The sequence below is a fragment of the Acartia tonsa genome, chromosome 4 (assembly GCF_053477335.1).
Source record: "Acartia tonsa isolate MP-2025a chromosome 4, ASM5347733v1, whole genome shotgun sequence".
Lineage (NCBI taxonomy): Eukaryota > Metazoa > Arthropoda > Copepoda > Calanoida > Acartiidae > Acartia > Acartia tonsa.
In genome coordinates, this window is record NC_137263.1 from 1,737,931 (window position 1) to 1,764,260 (window position 26,330).

A 26,330-nucleotide genomic window follows, 5' to 3' on the forward strand; every position below is an offset into this window, starting at 1 on the left:
CACAAAATTATTCCTTTTGTAGATTACAATTTGTAGTTGAAACATTAGGTCACTCAACTAAATTCACTAACCAAGCAAAAATTAATAAAAGTCACCAAAGTTGTTAATACGAGTTTATAACTGCATAATTAGATATAACTTGCATAAAATAAATTGCAGTTATTTTTATTGCATTTTTTTACAATTCAAATATGCAATTTTACTTTATAAACCTCAGAATCCCTCACAAATCCACCTACTTAAAAAAATAATTAAAAATTAAAAATTTTCCATTTGCTACAAAGTAAAGTAGATGTTTTGTTTTAATTGCCATGGATCTTAAAGGATAATGCCGAAATATTGGTTAAATTATCTCGCCAATTAAGACAATCTTGATTCATCCAAAACAAAGTTTTTTATTTTCTTCATAAGATTCTCCTTATATTTTCACTTGACACTTTCAAACATATCACTATTAAAAAATCACAAGTGAAAAAATAAGAGAAATTTTTACGAGAAACAAAAATAAGTTTGTCGTTTTTGTAGAGCTTCGACTTTTGGTTGTTGTCATTCTTGCTCGGCAGCCGCGACAAAGCCTCAAATTTAAACCCGTTTGGTTAGGTTTAGACTTCCAGCTGCTTTTTAAAATGGTAAAAGGTTGATTTCTCTGAGGTTTTCGGGCGGCTGACGCGCGGCTGCCGAGCCCTGGATGTTCTCCTTGTTTGAAAAAGCAACTTGACTGGCTGAGGGTTAAAGTTGCAATTATTGTTTATATATATAATTATACAATATATATTGTTATTGCTGATGTAAATAAGATGTAAAGGTCTTTTATTAGTTGCGAAGCTACTCTAGAATTTGTCTGTCCGTCCTTCAGTCAGTATGTAATGCTATAAAGGTAGTTTGATTTTATCGGGTGGTATTTAAGAAAGACATATGGAATTTTCAGCGAAGATTCCTATGGATCATGCTTATAAAAAGCCATAAAAACTTACTTTATTTAAAAGACTTAGTGATTTTCGTTGATTTTTTTTAATACTCTTTTTTTTGCATTGATTACTAAATATCTGCTTTATAACTCATTTATTTTGTTTGTGCATTTATGGATGTTTTTTGTGTTTCGCTACTTAAGGATGTTGTCATCCTTGTTGATAATTTGTTGTACCTATTTATTTATTTAAAAAGATAATGGCAATATATAAGAATTAGGCCTGTGCTGATTTGTGCCATTTTCACTTTATCTTATTTGTTGGCTTAAAAACTTTGGGTACTTTTATTGAATTTTGGGCGTTATCCTCTTTCGGTCTAAATTTCGGTAATTTTTAAATATTTGAAAAATAAATGTCTCGTAATAGGTATACAAATATATATATAGCATTTTACATAATTGTTTTATTTTCTATGCATAATTGAGTTTTTTAAAAAGACCCTGTATAATGTCCAAACTTTCCAACCCTTAATTTTAATCTGCATAATGGTTTTGATATATCATATAATTCTGGATGTTCCTCGATTTATTATCCATTGCCGTATCCCTAAAGATCCAGGAATTTATTAATTTACCACTAAAAGGTTTAAATAAATCACGCAACCTTGCTATTGATAAAATAATTTTTTTTTATCAAATTATTTTATACAGTTCTCAAGGGACATGACAATGGACGATAAATTGATGATAAACAAAATTACCCCCTTATGTAGATTAAAGTTGTTTGTTAAAAAGTTAGAACATTACAAGTTTTAAACCAACCAATCAAACTTCATTCAAACTTTTGGGCACTTTTATGAAATGCTAATTGGTTGGTTCATGTAAGCAGAATCTTATCACGTACCTAAGATCTCTGAATAAAAAAAACTAACCTTTAAAACAGCTAATTATAAAAAAATTTAACCTTATAAACTTTTCAATTAAATTAAAATAGGAGTTATATATCTAGCTATTTGTGGAGATGAATTTATATTCTATTTTTCTCTCCCTTCCAAATCTGAGATTATTATTGAATATTCTGGATTGAACATTAATTTATCTCCAATTGACTAGCATGTTAAACAACTCTCCTCCGACATCTTCAAAAAAAATCGCGGCAACCCTAAACACCCAGTTCAATTATCTTTTTGTCCTTTTCTTTTTTTCAAAACAATAAGTGTGGGTTGTCTGGTGGGGGTCAAAGAACACAATAAAAATTTGCACTGCTTCTGTCCGGGTTATTATTTTCTTATCTTCCTATTGATATTAGTAGCGCAGCTACTCTTTAACTAGGGTTTTCCAATGGATAAAGAATATACGTGGATATTATGACAGGGGAAAAATGTCGTCAATTTAGGTTACTATCATGAACATCACTTATTGGTCAGTTCGTTTATCCAGTAGGAGGGAAGGGGATAGGGTTATTTTAGCCAGCTAAAAGTTTCAGTTTTGATTGCTATTTCACTTGTAATTTATTGGTCAGTTCGTTCAAACTGTAGGAGGTGAAGGGATGGGGTAAAGGAGGTGAAAGGGGGGGAATCGTTATTTTAGCCATTTATTATATTATTTCTATAGGGATGATTTAATTTACAAGGCTGATGTTAGAAATTTCAAAATTTAATTTCTGTCATATATTCTACTTGTGGATTTTTATCATCCTTGTTATTATATACCAACTTTATTTATTAAATTTTATTTTTATTAGGTATAAAAACAATAAGAATATAATTATGTCCATAAGAAGCGCAGCAATAACAACATAACAACAATAAAAACAGTACAGAAAAGATTGAAATATTTAAGTGGGACTACCATAAGCACCTCCGGCTAGAAGCATTATAAAGTAAGCGGGCGGGTGTGACACTTTTTAAAACCAAAACTAAAAGTCAAAGGAACTCAACTTAGACAAAGAGTTACAGCACTGAAATTTAAAATAGTAGTCGCTTTAAAGAGGAACAATGTGGAAATGTGAAGAAACTGTGGTATAACCGCCCCTATCGCCAAAAACCGCCGTTTCACGTCTAAAATGTTTTGCCTTTCTCGCCAAATTAGACAATTTTAAATCATCTGAGACAACTTATTTTTTTTTATATTTTCACTTGACACTTGTAAAAATTTTTTAATTTTGCAAGAAAAGATAATAAAAAATTACGGCAGGAAACGGCAGTTTTCGTCAATTGCGGCGGTTCCCCCGCCGTTTCTTCACAGTTCAACATCGAATCTCTTAAAAGCAACTGGCATGCCAATTTTCAGTGCTAAAACTATTTTTTAAATTGAGTTCTCTTGTTTTTATTTATATTTTTCTGGACAAACGGACAAACAAAGTGGCCATTGTGACAAGAGTAGCCACTCTCCTTCCAAAGCATAAATATTTCTATTATTTTTTAATTATAGAGATTCTTTACTGAAAAGATTTTACCTTGCAGTCCTAGGAATCACTACACTATTCAAATGAATTTGATTTGCTATGCTATATAAATTAGGATTAGGCTAGATATCCGACCATTTTCAATATCCAGCCGGATACCGGATATTGAAACTATCCTGATACCGGATATTCAGCTGATGTCTAATGCCGGATATCCAGTTATCCGGCCGGATATCCGGTAATTTGCCGGATATCGGGCCATTTTCAATATCCGTTCGAATACCGGATATCCGGCATTAGAAATCGGCCGGATATCCATCATCCGGCCAAAAAAAGTATCCAGCCCAACCCTTATCTAAATTATACCTTATTGCTTCATCCAAAGTATCATCCAAAGTTTGAAATCTATCGGACTATTCTAATAATCAGAATTTATGAGCAATGCAATCCGTTTCGGACGTACGGACCTTATATATTCGTAGAAAAGTTTCGCTCTTTAGAAATATTTTTATTATTTTTATCTCTTAGCAATAAAAGCTAATAATGATTTGATAATTACTAAGTTATTTAATTTAGTGTTGCTAGTGCCGCTGTCCAGAAAGGAGGGGAGAAAACTTTCTTCTCGATCCTTTTATCGGAGAAAACTTTCTTCTCGATCCTTTTATCGGAGAAAACTTTCTTCTCGGGACTTTTAACAAGTTTTGTTCAGAAAAATAGTTTCAGGTAATCATTATTTAAAAGTATCATAATGATTGTTTATGTGTGTTTGTAGCTTAAGATCCCGCTAACCGCTGAACCAAAATGGTTCTTCTTAATAGTGAAGCTTCTCATAGGTACAGGGAAGGTTTATAACTGTTTTTTTTTCATGTGCATATGTTTTTTTCTCGAGTTTTACAAATATTTTATTAAAAGTTTTATTTAATAAATGTTTTAAAGAGATTTTTAAACCAAATATTTATTAAACTTTAGTGTTATTTTTCTTTATTTTGTATTTGAAATTATTGAAATATTTCTCCTAATTGATAGAAAGTATACTGCATTTTCAATGACCTTGAGTGGGTCAAATTAGAAATATACACGGATAAAAGGATATTGCTTAACCAAATTTTTTTTATCTTTTTTTAATTTACTAGCGGCTACACTTCTAGAGGCCTATAGAGGCACCAAGGAGATGGGATTTATTTTAGATTTAATAAAAAAAATTTAAATTCTGGGGGGTTGGTGGATTTTTTTAAGGCGGGGTCGACCATCCTTTCCCCCCATTTTTTTCCACGAATATTAATAAAAATCATAAAATTGATACCAGTTTTGTTAGCCCGGGCCTTTGGCTTTCGGGGCTAACAAATCTAATTTGAATCTAACAATTTTTTCATTCTAATATCCGTGAAAAGCTGTCTACAATAAAATGCGATAAATAACTAATATCCTTATAATTTCGCTAAGAAATGTCAATAATAGCAGGGATTTAAAGATATAAGGCAATGAAATTTATGTACAAATTCAATCTCTTTAGAGTCAAATAATTGGCGGAAAAGATTGGACACAGCTAGATTGTACAACCCAATTTAAATTGAATAAAACTATCCGAAGTATGTAAGCTAAGACTAAGTAAATGTATTTTATAAAACTTTGGGGACTTGAATAATTTTGAGTCCAATGGCACCTTCCTCCCTGGTTAGCTTTCACTAATAGGGAAAGTACGGCCACTCACGTTTTCCTTCTAGAGTAGCATAGCCACTATTAAATTTAGACTGTTTGTCTTTTCTCATTAAACAATCATGAATTAAATAGAACTTTACTAGCGGCTACTCTTCTTTTGTGAGGGGGAGGGAGGGGTATTTTACTAGGGCCGATTTATCTTGAAAGAATGAAGTTTTTTTTTTTTTACTTACAAGAGCTTTATCAGTTCTGTCCACCAGTTAGCGAGATCTTTTTGTTCAGACACACACACAGACAGACAGACAAACATTCTATTTGATCCTATTTGGGATTTTATTGTTCGTGTTTAAGGACAATAATGAATATGTATATTAATCATAGGAAATAGCATAACAATATTTAAAACAGAGGGTGCAATGACTCTTGTCTTTTTTAAACTTGAAAAAACTGTAATAGTCAAAAGAAATACTTGTAGCGCAGTGCAAATGAAAGTGTTTTGACTTTTGTGTCAGAACCTAAATTGGGACATAGTTCATTTCATTACCCTAGGTTAGGTAACTTCATTTCACTTTTCAATAAAATTTAAAATGCAGCGGTTTTTCAGAAAATTAAATTTGAAAATTTCAAGTTCAATTTTCACCCACTAGGAGTTACCGCATAATCATGACAAGAAAAGCGAAGATTACTTATTTACAATTTTGAACAACTTTGCTTTTATAAAGTTCTTCATAAAACCACTCCTGAAGTGAGTTAATTAATAGCCATTTTTATCAATTGCTTTGCTAAGGTCAGGAAAATTCAGCTTTTAATAAATTATATATAGAGAGGTTTTATGACTGACTTTATAAAAGCAAAGTTCTTCAAAATTTTAAATAAATAATCTTTGCTTTTCTTGTCATGATTATGCGGTAACTCCTAGTGGGTGAAAATTGAACTTGAAATTTTTAAACCTAATTTTCTCAAAAACCGCTGCATTTTAGATTTTATTGAAAAGTGAAATGAAGTTACCTAACCTAGGGTAATGAAATGCACTATGTCCCAATTTAGGTTTTGACACTAAAGTCAAAGCACCTTCGAAGGCACTGTGGTAGATGCATGGATCCTAAGGTATAAGACAATGGACAATAAATTTATGTACAACCCCAATGATGTTAAACAAAATTACCGTTTTAGAAGATTGTAAAAGTGATAAAGGTTTTGGTTGTGGAAACTGAACAACCACAATTCAATATAAGTTTTTGAATCAACAAATAAGAAAACGTTGTTATAAAACTTTAGATTCTAGTATAATGTACTTTTATTAAATATTGATTGGAAGGCACTCACCAGAAGTGTCCAAACTTTTACAAATTTGTTTCCGTCGATTGTCTTATCCCTTTGATCCCTGTACTACATAAAATAATACTTTTTAATATCATTTCATGTTTTTAGAGCAATTGAATTTTAATTCGCAAAAACCTAAATGAAAAACATTTATTATGAATTATGAATGATTAGTACATTAGTATAGGATATTTTTAAAAGGATTTATATACGCACATAATTAAATCAGGGATCTGAAGGGATAAGACAATGAAGGAAAATTATGTTGATAAAAAATTAGCTTAAGATTAAAATTATTATTTTAAAAAGTTTGAACCAAACAATCATGATTCATTAAAAGCACCTAACATATGTATGCCAAGGAATGAGAGAACATTTTTATAAAACTTTGGGTACCAGTGTAATTTACAGTCCAATGTTCTCTCCTTCCCTGGATGGATTCAATAGAAATATTATTTTCAATTAAGGACAGAGAATTATATTATAAATAACAATTATAATGTCCGTTTGTACGTCTGTCTGAAATATTTTGGAGAAATGTGATTTTCTCGGATTTTTTAAAAGATAGAAGTCTGAAATTTATTATGAAGATTCCCTATACCAATGAGCATCTAGTATATAATTTACTTTTGTCTGTTAGAATGTGTAAGTCATGCTATAATAGTCATTTCTTTCATCCTATTATAAACCGCTTTCCGCGGATATAGAATGTACAATTATTAGATTAAAACCATTTTTTTAGCCCTGAGGTGCCGAAGGCACGGGCTAAAAAAATGGTTTTAATCTTATGATTGTACATTTCTATATTCGCAGAAAGCGGTTTATAATACGATGCTATAGACATAGTTTTTTCGTATGATGAGAACCTGTTCCTGTCCACCGGATTCGAATGAATACGAGAATAGTTATTTATCATATTTTCGTAATATTGTGAATGCTAGAAAGGATATTAAAATTATTTCAACAATTTTGGTCATGTGATCAAAATTTGAAGTTTCCTTCTACTATTGCCCCCTCTGGGGGCGAAGTAGGTGGAAATTTAAATTTTTGTCACTTGACCTTAATATTGGTGAAATAATTTTGAATGACCTTTCTTGTATAAGCAATATTAATAAAATATGATACTTGGTTTTGTCTCATTCTCTATCTTTTTCTTAAATTCAAAAAAGTCTATCAAAAAATTTACATCATCTAAGGGTGAACAATAAATATCTCTGTCTATTTTTCTCTATATTTCTTCCCCCTCCCCCCTCCCTCACTTTTCTGTCTATTTCCTTCACTCTCTCCTCCTCTTTTGTACGCTCATTTATACAATAGAGATAACCTAGAGACAGCACAAGGGAATTTTGTTTACATTATGTATCAGCTATAAATTGTTGAATATCTTAGGTTAAAGCTTTCCTTGGGTGAAATTTTTGAAGAAAATATTTCTTCCATCATATAATGTGAAGCGTATGACACAACATATAATAAGTTAGTTATAAATAATTTAATTTCTTATAATAAAGTTATCTTTCTAAAAATTATATCATTGCAAAATTTAGTTGCAAATAATGTTGCCTATAGGGCTGTATTTCATATACAACAAAAAGTGAACAAAGGTTTCTTTTTAAGAAAAAAATGGGGTCAGATTGACCATCTATGTCTAATGTTTATACCCACATCAAATATTAAATTATAACAATGTACAGTAGAGTGGATCAATTTTGGACATTGAATTTGTAATCAACATCTACAGTTTAAACATCATATAAGAAACCTAAATATAAAAAATTGATTTTGTCCTTGAGGGGAAATGGGGGGAAGGTGTTTCCATGCATTAAAAATTTTAGAAGTTTATTCTGGAGGTGCAACTTTTTTTCTTTCAAAGTATTGCTTTATGCATCTTTTTGAATTTGTCTTGTTTATTAATATAAGAATATCAAATTGGTTTTAAAAAATATTCATCCAAGCATGAAAAATCTTAAATTAAATGTAAAATCTCTTGGTTTTTAAATTTATTTATGGATTTTTCTTGCTAGGATCAATAGTTTTTAAAACAGATTTTTTATTCTTATTCTACTCTTCAAGACAAAATTGGGAAGGTGCATAAAGCTATACTTTGAAAGAAAAATAATTGCCCCCCCCCCAAAAAAAAAAAAAAAAATTCTCCCCACAAGTGTCTTTCTAAAAGTTTACATGCATCAGCGAGCCTCCCCATTATTCAAAATATTTTCTTTTCATTTTTTGGTCTCTTATATGATGTTCAGACAGAAAGTGTATGTAGCACATTTAAAGGGCGAATATAGGTTTAATATGATATGAGCTTATATGAAAGGTGCCATTACATACTTTTAAAATAACTATGCTAAATTTAAAAATTCAAAAAAATTCTTAAGTAGATTTTACAATTTTTGCGTTCACTTCAACATATGATAAATCAGAAAGTCAACAAAATCGTTTTTTTTAACCATTATAAGACCTTTTTTTCACTATTTTTCTTAAATCAATTTGATTGTTATATTGGCATGCATCTTATAAGATAATTTAAATGTTTATTTGTTTTAATTATATATTATTTTATTACATTTTTAATTTCCGTCAAAATATTTTACGCAAGAGTGCCTCAAATATAGCGTCAAGGGTAAATAATACGTTTTAAAATTTATTTTTTCTATGAGGATCTGTGATTAATCCCTTATGAAATATTTACCCTAATTACGATACGTAACACGAACATACATACACAAACATGATGCAACTTTTAGCAAAAAAAATAATATTTTAATTTTTAAATATTTTTTTAAATTAGTGGTTCAGCCCTTACTTTTTCAATGTACTTTTACAAAACTATTTTATGAAAAATTTATTTGATCAAAAGTAAAAGTTGCAGCATCCAATGTCTGTCAAATCCTTTCCTCTTCATTATGACTATGATTGAACAGAAGCTTTATAATTCAACCTTCAGACACTGCCTTGTGTGATGCAGTGATGTTTGGATTTCTTAGGGAACTACATTGGATACGCAAAATGACGCAATTCTAATGACGAATTGGATCGGTTTTTGGCTAGAAACAGACTTATACAGTTAAATATGTCTATGTCTTTAAGTTATTTATAATCTATATAATGGCACCTTTGAAATAAGCTCATATTATATCAAACCTATATTCGCCCTTTAAAATTAGAAAATCATTGAAGATCAAGCCACTCTAATGTACAGCATTTATTTCTTCAATTCCACAGTACAAAATTATTCCTGTATTTAAATTTAACATATCATATAGGAAAAAATATTCCTGTATTTAAAATTAAAAATCATGTTGGAATTTTTTTTACAATTTTTAAATTTTTTAATAATGTACAGCAAATTATTTCCTTTTTATCTCATGTTTTGAAATTTATAAGATAGTTAGAATAAATTACAGAAATAATGAAAGATTTAAAGAAGAGAGCGTCAGGGGGGGGGGTCGAGGGGGGTTTCCCCCCTCAGGAGAGGGGGGGTTGAGGGGGGTCTCCCCCCTCAGAAAAAGCTTGGGCTTAAATCTTCAACAAATAAAGAAAACAAAATTATTTAAAAAATTTCTTTTTTATGTTAAATATTATTATTTTTGTGACACTTGATTTTGAATGACAAAAAATGTTGAAATAAATATTACCCACTGTATGAAATGTTAAATTAGAAATCAATAATGATGTTGGAAAATTTATTCTCATTTTATACTCTGAAAAAGGGAATTGACAAAAAATAATAATTTTTATTCCAAACTTTTAAAACAGCATGCCTATTTCTTATTGGTTGACACTCGAATTAAAATAAAATAATGAATATTATTTCAAGACCAGAAATAAATTTGAAATAAATAATTTTCTTTCCCCTATATTTTTTATTCCAAAATGCCAAGAATTAATTTGAAATAAAATAATTTTCTTTCCAATATTTTTATTCCTTTTTCTTATTGGACGTCATTTTGTGTCCAATGAGAGACTAGTGTTTAAATATTTTAAAGCTTATTACAGCATTTATTTTGAATATGATAATAGCAACATTCTCACATTAAATGTGATAAAAGTGATTTTCTATCTATTTGTTGTGACTACTAAACATCTGCTCTGTAACTTACTTTGTCCGTTTGTCTTTCCATGAATTATTTGTTTTGCGACTTATGAATGTTGATATTCTTGTCGGAAATATAAACACAGCCAAGTCGCTACCTAAAGAGCAGAAAGAAAATTGTTAGCGGACGAAAAAGGTTCCAACCACTTGGGGCAAGTAGTTGTCTGGGTTATACATATGATCTATAATTATACATTTATTGTTTCTACTTTAGTTTGAATATGTTCTACAGAATAAAGCTCCCTATCTTAACCTTATTGTTAATTTAGCAATATGTATCTATTAGTATCCTATTACTAAGTATTTTATCTAATTCGTTATCAGGCATAAATGTATAGGACAATTTGAATAAAATTCAAATACTTTTTCAGGGGTGTATGTTTCCAAGAAAGGGGGGGGGGAAAATGTGGTGACTCGTGCCACGACATACCAGCAATTTTATTTTGGGTGCTACTCCCTTAGTTTTAGAGATAATTGGGTGAAATCTTTTGGGCTGGGTCACTAATTACCCCAACTAGAGGTATCTTTCAAAAAAAACGGCGGCGGGTCCGCCGCTCCCGCCGTTCGCCGCCATTATCCGCCGCCGCCGCCAAAATTTTTTTTATTGCATTTCTCGCCGAATTAGGCAATTTGGAATCATTTGAGACCATGTTATTTTTTTCAAAAATTTTTCCCCTTATAACCAACCCTGCGGGGGGACTTAAGTCATTTTTTTTCAAATTCTCGTTTATCAAGGTATATCTTAAATTCAGTGCCTCTCCTAAGCTTTTAAAGATATTGAGACAAAACCTTTTGAGGTAGATCAGTAAAATATATTTGAATAAAAAATGGCGGCGGTACCGCCGCTCCCGCCGTCCACCGCCATTTTCCGCCGCCGCCAAAATTTTTTTTATTGCATTTCTCGCCGAATTAGGCAATTTGGAATCATTTGAGACCATATTATTTTTTTCAAAAATTTTTCCCCTTACAAGCCGTCCTGTGGGCGGCGGAAAATGGCGGTGGATGGCGGGAGCGGCGGTATCGCCGCCATTTTTTATTCAAATATTTTTTTGCTGATCTACCTCAAAAGATTTTGTTTCAATATCTTTAAAAGCTTAGGAGAGGCACTGAATTTAAGATATACCTTAATAAACGAGAATTTGAAAAAAATGACTGAGTCCCCCTGCAGGGTTGGTTATAAGGGGAAAAATTTTTGAAAAAAATAACATGGTCTCAAATGATTCCAAATTGCCTAATTCGGCGAGAAATGCAATAAAAAAAATTTTGGCGGCGGCGGCGGAAAATGGCGGTGGACGGCGGGAGCGGCGGTACCGCCGCCATTTTTTATTCAAATATTTTTTACTGATTTACCTCAAAAGGTTTTGTCTCAATATCTTTAAAAGCTTAGGAGAGGCACTGAATTTAAGATATACCTTAATAAACGAGAATTTGAAAAAAATGACGAAGTCCCCCTGCAGGGTTGGTTATAAGGGGAAAAATTTTTGAAAAAAATAACATGGTCTCAAATGATTCCAAATTGCCTAATTCGGCGAGAAATGCAATAAAAAAATTTTTTTTGGCGGCGGCGGAAAATGGCGGCGAACGGCGGGAGCGGCGGACCCGCCGCCGTTTTTTTTGAAAGATACTTCTAGTTGGGGTAATTAGTGACCCAGCCCAAAAGATTTCACCCAATTATCTCTAAAACTAAGGGAGTAGCACCCAAAATAAAATTGCTGGTATGTCGTGGCACGAGTCACCACATTTCCCCCCCCCCCCCCTTTAACTAGATTGGAAAATAAAGTTTTAAAAGCTATTGATCCATCTCAACCTAAGACTACTTTATCAAACTAACATCTTTGTACAGGCCAAATAAATAATTCAAAAACAAAGGTTTTCATTCTCAATCGTCCTATAAACTTTTTTGACATTTTAAACATATTTACACTCCTGCTACATATATATTAATGTTCTAACAGCAGACCAATACAAAACCAATAATAAATAGTTAATGAAAAATAAACACCCCTGTATTTTTGCCAATTTGGGATAAGGTGTAGAGCAACACTGATTTTTAAGCCTATTTTCATAACTTTGGGGGAAGTGTACAAATGCCGCAATTTGTTATCTACAAAAGCAGAATAAAGTCAATGTGAGATTCATAGTTGAGACAAATGACAAAAAATTTATGCACACCTTACTAAATTATAATAAACAAAATTATTCCTTATGTAAACTAAAATTATTGGTGGAAAAGTTTGGATACTGCCATTCAAATAAAGATTTAATAAAATTTCCAATTTATGATAATTTATGACAGTGATCAAGATCAACATGTTTATAAAACTTTGGGGACCTAAAGAATTATATTTTATGAATTAAAATCATTTATAGTTGTTACAGTGATAGGCTAATGGGTGATAAATTGATAATATCTTTAATCCTTTAGTGTAAAATTATCCATTGTCATATCTCTGTTCCCCTGCAGTATTAAGTAGATCTAATACTATTACGTTAGGTAATTAATCCATTAATATATATTCATTCAATAAATTGCTTCATAGACTTTTTTTACTAGAAGCTACACCCATGTATCTAGGGGCACTGTATCAGAAAGGGGAGAGAGGGGATAGAAAAGAAGCATAAAACCACCACAAGACTTAAATCTAAAAATAAATAGCCAAAAACCAGCAAAGGACCTATGTGAAGCTTGCCAAAAATAGAGATCCCATTTTGTTCAGTAGTTGTAAAGATGTTGAGCTTCTGAAAAAAAACCTTACTCTCCTTTATATGAAAGGATAGACTAGAAAAGTTATAGGCGGGGGGGGGGGGGGGTTAGTATAGCAATATGAACTTTTACAAATAAGATAAATTCAGGGATGGTGGGAAATTGCACTGTAACTTACACTGGTAACCAAAGTTTAATAACCATGTTAATTTTTCATTGACTTACAGACTCTTTGTTGTGTCCAAACTTTTCAACTAATGATTTTAATCCACAGAAGAGGTAATATTGATTATCGTCATTGTGGATGTATTTATCATTTTTCGTTTATCCTCTTAGATCTCTAGATTGAATGAAATTTTTGTGATGTATTACTACTTTTTTAGAGGGGGGAGGGGGTATAGAAATAAACATTTTTTATGTATAAACTATATATATCTTTTAACAATTGATATATTATCATATGGGCGTGGCAACAGATTTTCGTGTACTCTGATAAAGTGATGCTCAAAACCAGCTTTACCCATTTGCCCTACCCTCCTACTTGATAAATGAACTGACCAATAAATTAACACTGTATTAGCAACCTAAATTGATGACAAATTTTCCCCTGGCAATATATGTATTTAAGTATATCCTATATTTATTTCTTTAACACTTTACCCAGCCAACCTTATCTTTTTTGATACAATAAATAATTGCTAAAAATTATTTTTATTTTCCTTATGAATTATTATAGGTCAATTAAACATTATTTTCACCTGAAAAACATAAATCATCATCAGAAATTTAGGGAATAGTTAACTCTACTTAAATAAAGGGTGTCTAGAAAAAACAATCCCTTCACTTTTTTCAATATAACCCAACAGTTTTGGTCAAAAACTAATAAAAAATAATCCAATTCATGCTTTACCAATTACAATAACAATAATGAAAATTGAATCTACTTACCTCTCCAGAGCACTACAGCTCGAGACCTAGCCCTTGTAGAGAAGAATGCTCTACCAGGAGATTAAATAAGGACAAACCTTCTTAATTACTTGAAATCTTATACATAGACCCCTAAATGTTTAGACTATTTGATGGGGCATGTAAAACCGTTTCTATAGACACCTTAAAGGGACTGGGCTCAAAAAAATTATAATCTGATGATCAAACCTTAACATCATCTCTTTCATAATATCTCAAAGATAAGGCAAAACGGGCTCCCATTTCCTATTGGATGATTTAGATAGTATGTATCTAAATCTTATATGTTTATTGAATTGAAAATTTGTTTTTTTACTTATTACTAAATCTCTTAAAACATGAAGTTTATTTATAAGCTATTTGAAATGTTGACAAATTATAAAAAAATAATATAGAAGTAGCCATAAATGATCTGGTATCTACTAGATTTTATTGAGGACCATGACATTGTACATCAAGACTGTGCACTGTACAATTACATCAACACTTGTACAACAGTGTACAAACACCTGTACCTTAAATTGTATAGAGAAGTAACAGGATATCTAAATATGTTCACTTATCACTTATTGGTCAGTTCGTTCATCCAGTAGGAGTGAAGGGTATGGTATAAAGGGGGTGTATGTATTCTAGTCAGCTACAAATTTTACTATATTAGAGTAGTTGATAGTCTGTTGTAAGATCCAAGTAATAATAAATCCATTGTCTTTGATTAAGAATACATTAACAAAAAAATAACAATCCTTAAAATTTTTACTTTTTTTTAAAAGGATACCTACTATTCAAGATTCAAATTGGCACTTTCATTTTTTATTTTAAAATCTGTGTAGAATATGAATCGATATATTAATAATTGGATATTGCTCCAGATTTTAATGTTCTATTATAAAGTTATGCTCACAGCTGGCTAAAATAACAATACCCCTTTACCCCCTCCCCTTCTTCAGCTGGATGAACGATCTGACTAATAAATGAGGTCCATATTAGAAAGCTAAATTGATGACAAATTTTACCCTGTCACTATTCTATATCCCCTTGAATATATCATATTTTCAGCTTTTCCAAAAAGTTATGTCAATAAAAAAAATATATAAAATGTTCAATACATAAACTTATACTTTTAATCATTATTAAAAGTTCATTGTCCATTTTATACAAATAAAAACTTATTATTGAATGCATTTATAACTAGTACAGGAACAAGGATGACAACATCCATAATATAACAAATTATGGAAAATAAAGTAAACCAGGCGGAAATACAAATGTGGTAGAGTAGATGTTCATTTGTAAGTTGATTATTTTAAGGATAATTTTACATAAGACCTGTGAACAATTTACATTCTCAGAATGGAAATCAGGCCAGGACAAAAGGGGTCGCTATCTCAAATCGCATCTCTGAAAATCCTTAATTTTATTTAACTCCTGGAGCATTATGAGCTGATAGGCCATGTAACTTATATATTTACTGTATCCTCATCGGTTAAGAGAATCTTCTTAATAATTCAGCTGCATATCTTTAAAAGCGATAAAAAGTTCCATTTCCTCCTTATGAACAGTTTGACTAAAAATATTCTTTGCTTCTACAAGAGTGTTTTGACTTAATTAAACACCTCTTATTTAGTAGCGAGGCTACTCTATAATAAACTTTGTCTATCAGTCCATCCGTAATGCTTTAGTTAAAATAGTGATTTACTGCTGCTGCTAAAGCAAGATCTCTGATTTTTCTTGTCAACATTCCCATCTTTATTTTTCCATTCTGTGGTGTATTATTGCTTTGCTAGTTTTCTAATTATGGCAATGTTCTTGTTTCTTCAATATATCAGATAATTATAAAAATTCAAAGCTTGTATTATCTGCTTACAAAAAGTTTTGACTTTTATAAAAACAAAAAAGTGTATTTTTAATTGCTTGAGTAAATCGGCCATTTTTTGATTTTTGACATTTTTATGATTAGTAAAAGGTGAAATAAATAAGTAACAATTATTAACTTAAAAATAACCATCAAAAGTGCATCTTTTTGAAAAAAAGTTACATTACAAAAGAAAAGCAATTAAGACCACATTTAGTTACATGATCGAAAAACCGTAGGAATAAATCTATAATCCTTTCATAAAAAGTAGCTAGATATATCAATTACTACTGAACCTATTTAGTTTTTATTTCTATGGAAGCTTCATATAGGTCCCATCCCTGTGTGGTTTTAGAACACACCCTTTTTTTGTCAAAAACACAGTGGCTGTATTTTTGCTAGTGGTTAAAGTGGCAGCACCCCTTTTGAACAATTTTATTTTTAAGGTAAATTCTAAGGATGGTTTTACGCTATTTTTGCTCTATTCTACTACTTAGATGCCAAAAAGCAGTAACATATGATACAGTAAAACACAAAAAATTATGATCATTTTTTCAAACACTGCCGTTGAATAAGCTGAAAGAGATATTTGTATAAAAAACAAGGATGACAACATCCATAAAAGCGAAGCTCTGGAACGGACATTAACACTTGTATAATGTCAGAACTGAATAATCAGAGTGTAAATGTATAAGAGTCAAAGCAAAATTGTAAGTAAATGTGTTGAAAAACTGCTTGATACAGGATAATTTTTATGGACATACTTACATTTTTAGGACTTGATTATAGAGTTGCTTCGCTTATAATATTGTACTTTATTGTCCCAAAAATCAGACCAATCGAATAATTAGGTCACATACAAATTTGTTGTTAAAAATGTAAAATCAACTGTTTAAAATGGACGTACGGACATTCTGGTAATGATTATAGAGTTGCTACGCTTTCTAACTCGTACCTAACTTCTACAGGAATCACCAGCCAAAGTTTGAAATCGATAGGTCAATTTTAACATGCCTAAATTAACGAAAAAAGCTATCCGTGACGGACGGACGTACGGACGGAGCGACCCTAATTATAGAAAAGCTTCGCTTTAAAAAACAAATCTTGCACTACAGAAGGACAAACCAACGGAGCCAAGTGACATGAAAAGTAGCCTAAAACCTTATATACAGTCATTTATAATTATAATTGTGTCCAGTGTTTGAAAGCAATCATTTTTATTACTTTTAAAGTAAACATTATATCAGGGATCTAAAGGGATAAGACAATGACTTATAAACTCATGTACATCCCCAATGATAATACACAAAATTACCCCCTCTGTAAATTACAATTAGTGATTGAAACGTTAAGACACTCAACTTCATGAATCAACCAATAAAAACTCTCACTAAGAGTCCCCAAAGTTGTTCAGCCAATGAATCAGAAAAATGTTATTATAAAACTTTGGGGACTAGTGTAATAAACAGCCAAATGACCCCTCCCTCCCTGGTTGTTGAAGGATTAAAATGCATTGATATTGTAAATATAGAAAGATATCAGGAAAGAAAAATTTTAACCAAGTGGAAAAAAACCTCTAAGCCAACCCCCCTCCCCTAGTGGTCATTTATCCTGCGGGGCACCAGCCCTGAAGGGAACTCAGTATGGCTTCGAAACCAATTTATATCCTCTGGGTCTCAGTCATACTGAAACATCATGTATAGCATTGTATTACAGAAAATTTTCCTTGAATGATAAAATGAAAAACATGATATAAATACCAGTTTTGTTAGCCCAAAGTTTAGGTGGTCCATTTAGCAAAATAAGGAACGTTGTGGCTCATTTCCAGTTTGTACCAGATACACAATATTGCTCTTGTGTATTTCTTTACTCTGCACTAAAATAAAACTAGGACACTTCAGGAAGGTAGAGGACATTGGGGGGTAAATCAATCCACAATCCTTTCTTCCCCCGAATATCTACCAATAAAGTTGGAGAAAATATTGATTCCTCAGCCATTGTCCTATCCCTGTGTATCCCTGAATATATCATCGGGGAGGGAGGGGACATTGAGCTGTTTATTACACTAGTCCCCAAAGTTTTATAATAACGTTTTTTTATTCGTTGGATATATAACTTTGGGGACTTTAATTGAATTTTGATTGGTAGGTTCATTAAGTTGAGTGTTTGAAATACTAATTATAATCTACAGAAAGGGTCGTTTTGTGTATCATTATTGGGGATGTACATCAATTTATTGGCCATTGTCTTATCCCTATATATCCCTGCCTATATCATAGTATTTTATTTATTCCCTGGAATAAAAACTTGAAAAATCTGGACACAATTTGCAGTGTCTAGAGAAAATATAAATATTATTCATCAGCTGATTTTTATTTATTTACATTATTATTATCTAATTATGGTTTTGGTCAGTTTCTTTGGGTTAAATTTAAGAGAAGCTTTGCTGTTGAAAGTGCTTTTAAAATTAAAATGTCTTTGGAGCTTGGCACTATTGGGTCTTCCAAAAAGGGTCTGAGACAGAAAGAAGGACTGTTTTTGAGACTTAGAAAGAAAGGTGATCTAAAATAAAATTTTTCAAAAATTTCTTATTATTTTTTAATTTTTAGAAATAAATCATCTTTATGTAGAACTTTAAAACCAAACTAAGTTTTATCAGGTAGGAAGGTTGACATGGGCCTGTAAATTATGCTGGTACCCAAAGTATTTCTGCTTTTAAAATTCTTGTTAGGTTTTATTACAATTTTATCAACGTGTTATTGCTGCGCTAACTAAGAACATAATTATACTTGTTGTTCTCTTGATTATTTTTGTAGCACGTTTTACATAGTACAGCTTTCCAGGAATCTAAAGGGATAAGACAATGGTAATAAAATGATGTACATCCCCAATTATGTTTCCACCTCTGTAGATTAAAATTAGTGATTAAAACGTTAGGACACTCCATTTAATGAACCAACCAATCAAGATTCAATTAAGTCCCCAAAGATGTTGAGCCAGCGTTATTATAAAACTTTGGGGACTAGTGTAATTAACAGCCCAATGTCTCCTCCCTCCCTGACAGCTTTCCATTTAGAATTTGATACAATAACTTTGTTTAGTAGCGTAGCTTCTCTATAATTAGGGTTGGTATGTAGGTCATAATGTACTTAGATATTTATCTATTATTGTAAATGTCATATTTTGGGATTTATTGACAATACATTTACAAAATTGTGCTTCTGTATTTTATATTTCACTCTTTCTTTTAATACATTCCTACTTTTGTAACTTTTCTATTCTCTCTCTCTCTTTTTTTTTCTCTCTCTCTTTCTCTCTCTCTCTCTCTCTCTCTCTCTTTCTCTCTCTCTTTCTCTCTCTCTTTCTCTCTCTCTTTCTCTCTCTCTTTCTCTCTCTCTCTCTCTTTCTATCTCTCTCATTCTCTATCTTTCTATGACACTTAGATTAAAATTTTGACCAAAAATCAGCCTGCTCAATTAAATTTCTCTAAAATTATTAAAATTCAAAATAATAAAATTAATTATTTTTAATTAAAATATTTAAATTTCAAAAATGATTGAACTGTTGACCTTTTTACCCCTTTCCTGAATTTGTTACCTTTGCAAGCAGCTCCGGCCATGCTTAGATTGGGGTGGAATTTGTTTGGGTACTGTCACATGAAGGTTTTAGGCTATTTAAGGAGGTTATAATGAAGTAATGTTACAATATTGTAATAGCAGAAACCTGCCTGATTAAGGACAGAACATCAAAAGTGTGCCTGTCAGTGTTTTCAGTGTGTTGTTTATGCCGTTTGTCCGTCTGTTGTTGGCATGTTTTAGCTAGGCAGTATGTGTCTGTTTTCTGCCTCGGGGGAACGTTTTTTTCACCCCCCTGAAATCGGCCTGCGGTCCGAGGATTTTGTGTGGGGGGGGGAAGTATGGGGGAGGCATTGATTTTCATTGCACACACACATTTTACACAGAAAACAAGGATTTAAACATGCATGAAAGCGAAGCTCAATAAATCAGATTAATGAACATCAATTAATAATAATATTGAAGATTTGCTGCACAAAATAGTGCCTTATCATTTTAAGAATCATTATTTAAATAAGAGAAAATTCTATCCTGTGAAAATTTGGTGTCCAATAGCTTTAACATCATGATACAAAAAGTTGTCTCTTTTAAATTGTTTTATATTCTACCTAGGGATGTAAAGGGATAAGACAATGTTTTTAATCTGACAAATATGAAAACATGTTTTTATATGACAAATAACTTTATTTTCTTTTGTGGACTGAATGATATACCTTTAAAATAGAAAGCTTCGTTATTTAAAACACACAGACAGACCCACCGCCGGACGGACGGACAGATAGATAGTACTGTACTAGGTTCTCTGAGAGAAATGAATACAGTTCCTTCAGTGCTATAATATTAGCTCCTCCTGCCTCCCATTCTCTCTCTCTCTCACTTTCTCATGTGTTCCTTAGGAGATCTCAGCTGATTTTTCTAATATTCTCCATATAAATGTATATTTCTTCATCATATATCATACAGTTATCATAAAACAATTGCATACACATTGTTGTTGTGCTTGAATTTTAATTAATTCCACATTTTTAAAAAGTGTAAAAACGATCTAGTGATTCATTGTGAAATTTAAGATTGTTATACAACAGTCATATTAACACTCTGTATAGTGGTGTGTGCAAACTTGACACCACGTGAAAGAAAATTCCCGCATTTTTTCTTACTTTTCAGCGGATTTTTCTATTGTGTGTGTATTGAGTGCGCGGCAAGGTTGCGCATTTTGTTTGGCGGCTTTTTTTCTGGTGGTTGTCGCAAACTCTTGTTGGGGGTGGTGTAATGTATCATATGTGTTTCAGTAATTCTGAAATCTGTACACATTTTAAGCAGTTTTAAGTGCAGAAAATGGCCTATAGTTGTTCAACACAAGGCAACAGTGGAAAGTTTAGCGGCGGTGGAAGTGGTTGTGGTGGTATAACAGTTTTCAGCGGATCAGCAGCAGCAGCTGGCGGTGGTGATACTTGTGAACTTTCTGCAGCGACTGCGGCGTCCGACGAAGAGCCGTCTACAGGGGACAGCTACCGGAAGCCCGACGATTGACAACTAATAAGTGTGGATTGTGGACCTAGCCGGCTGCCCCACGGCCGCTGTCATGTGGCCGCCTTGCGGACATCTTCGCTAGCAGCTTTTTTAGTATGGTTGCAGCAGTTGTCAACTGCTAGCAAGTGCTTTCAGTACTCAGTAGCGGCTCAGTTTAGCGTCGGAAACTGTCGGACGACTTGCGGCAATCTGGCGACTACAGTTTTTGGGCTGTTGTTCAATTTCTACCCGCGCAAGCCCCCCTAGCAGTTAATAAAGACAGTAATATATAATACACACAGCTTTTTCTACAATATTTAACCTACATAAAGGAAAACTTTTTTAGTACGTGAAAGACGATTATTACGGGTTAAAAAAAAACTCTAAAAAAAGAGCATTTTTAAAGCATTGCTTTTGTGAGTTTAGTTAGTATCAATAGTGATACTTTTATCAAGTATAGAGCGGCGCACAGCTGCAGCTTCCCACCAGCCTGCCATAGGTATGGTGGGGGGTAGGCGGCTTCCCATGGTGGACCCGCAGGTCCAGATTGAGAAGGAGTTGGGTCACAGCCCCTCCAGCCAGAAACTATTGCCAGCCAATGAGAGTAAGCAGTTAAAGAATGATAGATAGATAGATTTGACATCCAACTATTTAGATAGATAGATAGATAGATATCTAAATTGCATAGAAAATAGAAAAATAATCTCAACTTTTTAATATTTTTAAATAGTAATATTGTTTTTAGGTTGATATTTCTCTAACCATTATTAAGAACATACATATTTATTTATTAATGTAATTATTGATAAATAAAAAAAAAACAATAATGTTAATAGTACATTCATATACTATGTATAAGTAAAAGTAAAATTAAGATCCATTAAGACTAAATCATAATTCAATTTAATTTTTTTCTAGAGGCGATTTCTCTTGGGAGGGTTGAATGTAACCTACCCCAATATAGTTATAAATATCCATGTACCTATGAGAAGCATTACTGTAAAGGAGAACCATATCGGTTCAGCGGTTAGCGATATCCTTCCCAACAGACATACATACAGGGTGGGGCAAATAAGACCGGACAAACTTTAAACGGCCATAGCACCAAAACTACTTGACCAATCAGGACGTTTGACCACACTATAAAAAGCTTATGTAATGACCTTTTAGCACAAAAAAAAATTTGGACGAAGATAGACGTGTACACCGAGCTGGCCGCGCATATGTTCAACAAGACAGATTCCAAATGCGCCGGTGGCTAATGCGCAAAATCACATAACGTAGGGTCCGATTGGGAAGGAGTTGGAATCTTGACCCCAAATTTTGTGGGTGTCTTAGGCTCATTGAGACACACATTTTGCCATGTTTAAATTTATTTTAGCTCAATCCTAGCCGAAATGAGATCAATTTTTCAATATTTTGAGCCTTAAGAAATCACAAACAGTTAGGCCCGACAGGGAAGGAGTTGGAAATTTGACCAACAAATTTTTGTGTGTCTTAAGCTCATCGAGACACGCATTTGAGGAGTACTTAAAGTCCACTGTAGCTAAATCCTAGCCCAAATGAGAGCAAAAACATGGATTTTGTCAATTTGGCGGTTACTCGTGTTCCTAAGGAAATGTGGCCTCCCAGCAGCCCGATCTTAATTCAATGGACTTTTGGGCCTAGGGCTACTTTGAAGCATGCACCAATAGACCTGCCCATACCACAAAGACCTCCCTCATTGCCACTATCAAGGAGAACTACGCCAGCTTGGACAGGTACATTTTGACCTGGACCTGCCTGCGGTTGAGGAGGCCGGTAGAGGCGGTGATTGGGGCTGGCGGCGATTTTGTTGAATTATCTACTAGTCATATACCTATTTTGCTTGCCAGTTTTTAAAATTCAATAAAATCTTTAAAAATGACGATTTTATGTTTATTTGTTTAGAAGTTAGAATTTGTCCGGTCTTATTTGCCCCACCCTGTATATACTGTTACTTTTATGTTACCTTAATAATACAATTCTGACAAAGTTTTTATAAATCAAACCAGAATAAACCAGTTTAACTGAAGGTACAGGGAATCATTACAGGGAATCATAGAAGGGTGGGACAATTGCTGATAGATTAAACATTAAGATATATAAGTTTTCCGGAATTTTAAAGTTAGGGGGAGATTTGAAATCTGCATCAAATTTTGAGGATTTTTTATAAAATTCGTTTTTTCTATAATTCTTTATCTAAAAGCGGAAATGCAATTTAAGTTAATTAATTTTGACATCTGTGATTGGTGGATTTAAAAAATCTGCGCTCTGATTGGATGGCGTACATCATTCAACCAATTAGAGCGCAGGTAGCTTAAAATGCATTTCCGCTTTTAGATAAAGAATTATACAAAAAACGAATTTTATAAAAAATCCTTAAAATTTGATGCAGATTTCAAATCTCCCCCTAACATTAAAATTCCGGAAAACTTATATATCTTATTAAACATCCCCCTAATTTTTTGTGTGTGTTTTATTCTGCCTTTAGTAGATTGTAGATTGAGGGTGTGATTTAATAGATTCTAAACGATTTGTGTTAAAATATGCATTTGGTAAATATAAATGTATAAGGAAGTAAGCTACTTTTTAATATTCGTAATTTTCTATTATATATATTTAAATGATAAGTTAACATCTGAGCTGGATCTTTAAATCATTTCAATGGTGCGCCAAATCGGGGTGAGCCAACTTTCCACCAATGAGAGCACAGTATTTTACGAAATGCCGCGCTTTGATTGGCTGAAATTCGACGCACCATTGAAATGCTTTAAAGATCCAGCTCTGCTCTTTAACTCACTTAGTCCGTTTGTCCATCCGTGATTATTTGTGCTTCGAGAGACATATCAATGTTGTAATTTTTAGAAATATGTAATATTGGACTGTAAATTACACTGGTACCCAAACTTTTTGTAACAACACTAACTTATTCGTTGACACACAAACTTTAGGCACTTTTATAAAAATAATGTCCAAACTTTTCAACCAATAATTTAACCGTGTTTTAGGTAACGAGGCCATGCGAAGTTCAGGCCAGATCCTAAAGTCCAAGGGACTCGACCTGGATGGCATCAAGCGCAGGTTCAGCAGCCAGGTACAATACTTGGATTGTATAACCTTTGTCTGTACTAAGTGTCAATGGATATATTATTACTTTGATGTTACACCCGATTTTCATGTTCTCTAATAAAGTGAAACACGCAGTTGGCCAAAATAACGAATCCCCCTTCCATTCCACTCTCTTTCTACTGGATGTAGAAAATGACCAATAATGAGTTCCATATTAAATTCCATTGACGACAATATTTCCCCTGTCATAATATCCAAGTATATTCTATATCCATTATGTACATTAAGCCGTTTGGCCGCAAGTTAGCAAGATTTAAAAATTTTATTAAAATAATCGATTCTGGCAACATTTTCTTTTTATTTTTAGGCTGATGAGTTGGTGCTAAATCCTGGAACCGACAATGAAATCAAGATTTGGGGATACAAGGTACGATATGACATATTATATATATATTTTTATATTTTCATCTGTTTGAAATGAAATATCATTAAACCGACTTTTAGAAGACAAATGGAAGGGGTAAAAGGGTGTAAACTGTATACCCCCCATAAACTTAATTTAAACCCCTCTATTTACCGCTCTTAAAATTTTTAAAAAATACATTAGATTACCCTCTCCAACCTCTAAACTCCTCATTTTACCGCCAAAAACACTGCAATCAATCAATCAACATTTTTGCGCCAAAAACATTACAATCATGAATCAATCAATTAAGTCTTTTGGCGCCAAAACACCACAATCAATCAATCAACCTTTTTTGGCGGGAAACGTTGATAACTTTGCGCAATTGTAGGAGAACCCGTTCAAGAAGGCTATGACCTTGTTGGCGCTGATCCCAACGCTCGGCTTCCTCGGGCTGGTGCTGTACTGGGTGGAGAAGTGGCGGCTGTACATCACCTGTGAACGGTGCAGCCTCGCCGAGGCCACCAAGGTTCTCATCAGGGTAAGTAATTGTCACTGGAATCTAAAGGGATAAAACAATGGCCTGTAAATTGATGATCAGCCCCAATCATGATGCACAAAATTACACCTTCTGTAGATTAAAATTAGTGGTTGATGGTGTAAACAATCAACTTAATAAACCAACCAATCAAAATGTAACAAAAGACTTCAAAGTTGTTAAGCCAATGAATAAGAAATCGTTACTATAAAAAGTTGGGGACTAGTGTAATAAACAGCACATTGTCCCATCTCTTAATTACTAAGGTAGTGGAGTACAGCAGGGTTAGGAAAATGGAATATAAATTGCAAACCTTAAAAATAATAGACAAGATTATCGTTTGTGTACAATTATTGGTGGAAATGTTTTGACACTTGTTACAAGCCAACCATAATTTATCCAATCCACAATACAGGGACAGGATAACATATTGACATCTAAAAAACAAATGGGTATAGTCCCTTTCGTGGCAACGCCCCTTAAGGAGCGTTTTTTCGTATTTTCACAGTAGCTTTTCTCCTATTTCTAGCCCCTGCGGGGGGCCCTTACCCTGAGGGCCCAATTGCCTAACCCTGCGGGACAATCACATAATCCAATGTAACCTAACCTAACTTAAAATAACCTATCAAAAGCCATTTTCAAAATACGACGAATCGCCTCGTAAGGGGCGTTGCCACGAAAGGGACTATTTCCAAACAAATTCTTATTTCTTGACCAGGCTACCGTACTTTATTAATATTATTTTTATTAAAAATGATTGTTTTCTAATTATTTTTTTATAAAAAGTCAAAGATAAGCTTTATTATGAAAATGAAATGTCAAATGATATATATTATTTTCTCTAATAACCTTTATTACTTATAAATTAAAAATTATGTAAAGGAACAATTACTCTTTGAATGATAAAGAGAGGGGTAGGTTTCTGGTAGAATCCGTAAAGGTGTGTGTTTTAAGGCTTAGAAATAGTAGTAGAACGATAATATTAAATAAATATGTGTATTTCCTATTGAAAAGAACTATAGACAATTTAAAAAAAAAAAGTTAACATAAATTTTTATCGTTCTACTACTGTTTTTTACTTATAACACATAACTACGGATTTTTACCAGAAACCTACCCCTCTCTTTGTGTATCATATTGACTATGTGGTGCTTTCCCTTCAAGTGCCTAGCGAACACAGTAGTCCCTCCTCATTGGGAAAATGTGATTTTCTCTTCTGTTAGTGAAGATAGACAGTTGTAATTTTGAATGAAGATTCCTATAACATATGCGCATCTAGTCTATGCATTATTTAGTCC

General features: G+C 32.6%; 1 protein-coding gene across 4 annotated transcripts in view; it reads left to right on the forward strand.

The window, feature by feature from the left end:
• LOC145315635 (polyamine-transporting ATPase 13A3-like) overlaps window positions 1-26,330 on the forward strand; it is a 76,713-nt gene that overhangs the window by 13,453 nt on the left and 36,930 nt on the right. For 2 of the 4 annotated variants that reach the window (XM_080155623.1, XM_080155624.1), the window contains exons 2-5: window positions 3,891-4,037; window positions 24,031-24,116; window positions 24,459-24,518; window positions 24,886-25,035. In XM_080155623.1, coding sequence (XP_080011749.1) covers window positions 24,042-24,116; window positions 24,459-24,518; window positions 24,886-25,035 — 285 coding nt within the window. In that variant the 5' untranslated portion in view covers window positions 3,891-4,037; window positions 24,031-24,041. Of the gene's footprint in view, window positions 1-3,890; window positions 4,038-20,826; window positions 21,606-24,030; window positions 24,117-24,458; window positions 24,519-24,885; window positions 25,036-26,330 lie in introns of those variants that run through there. The other 2 variants (XM_080155625.1, XM_080155622.1) reach the window with 2 other exon arrangements.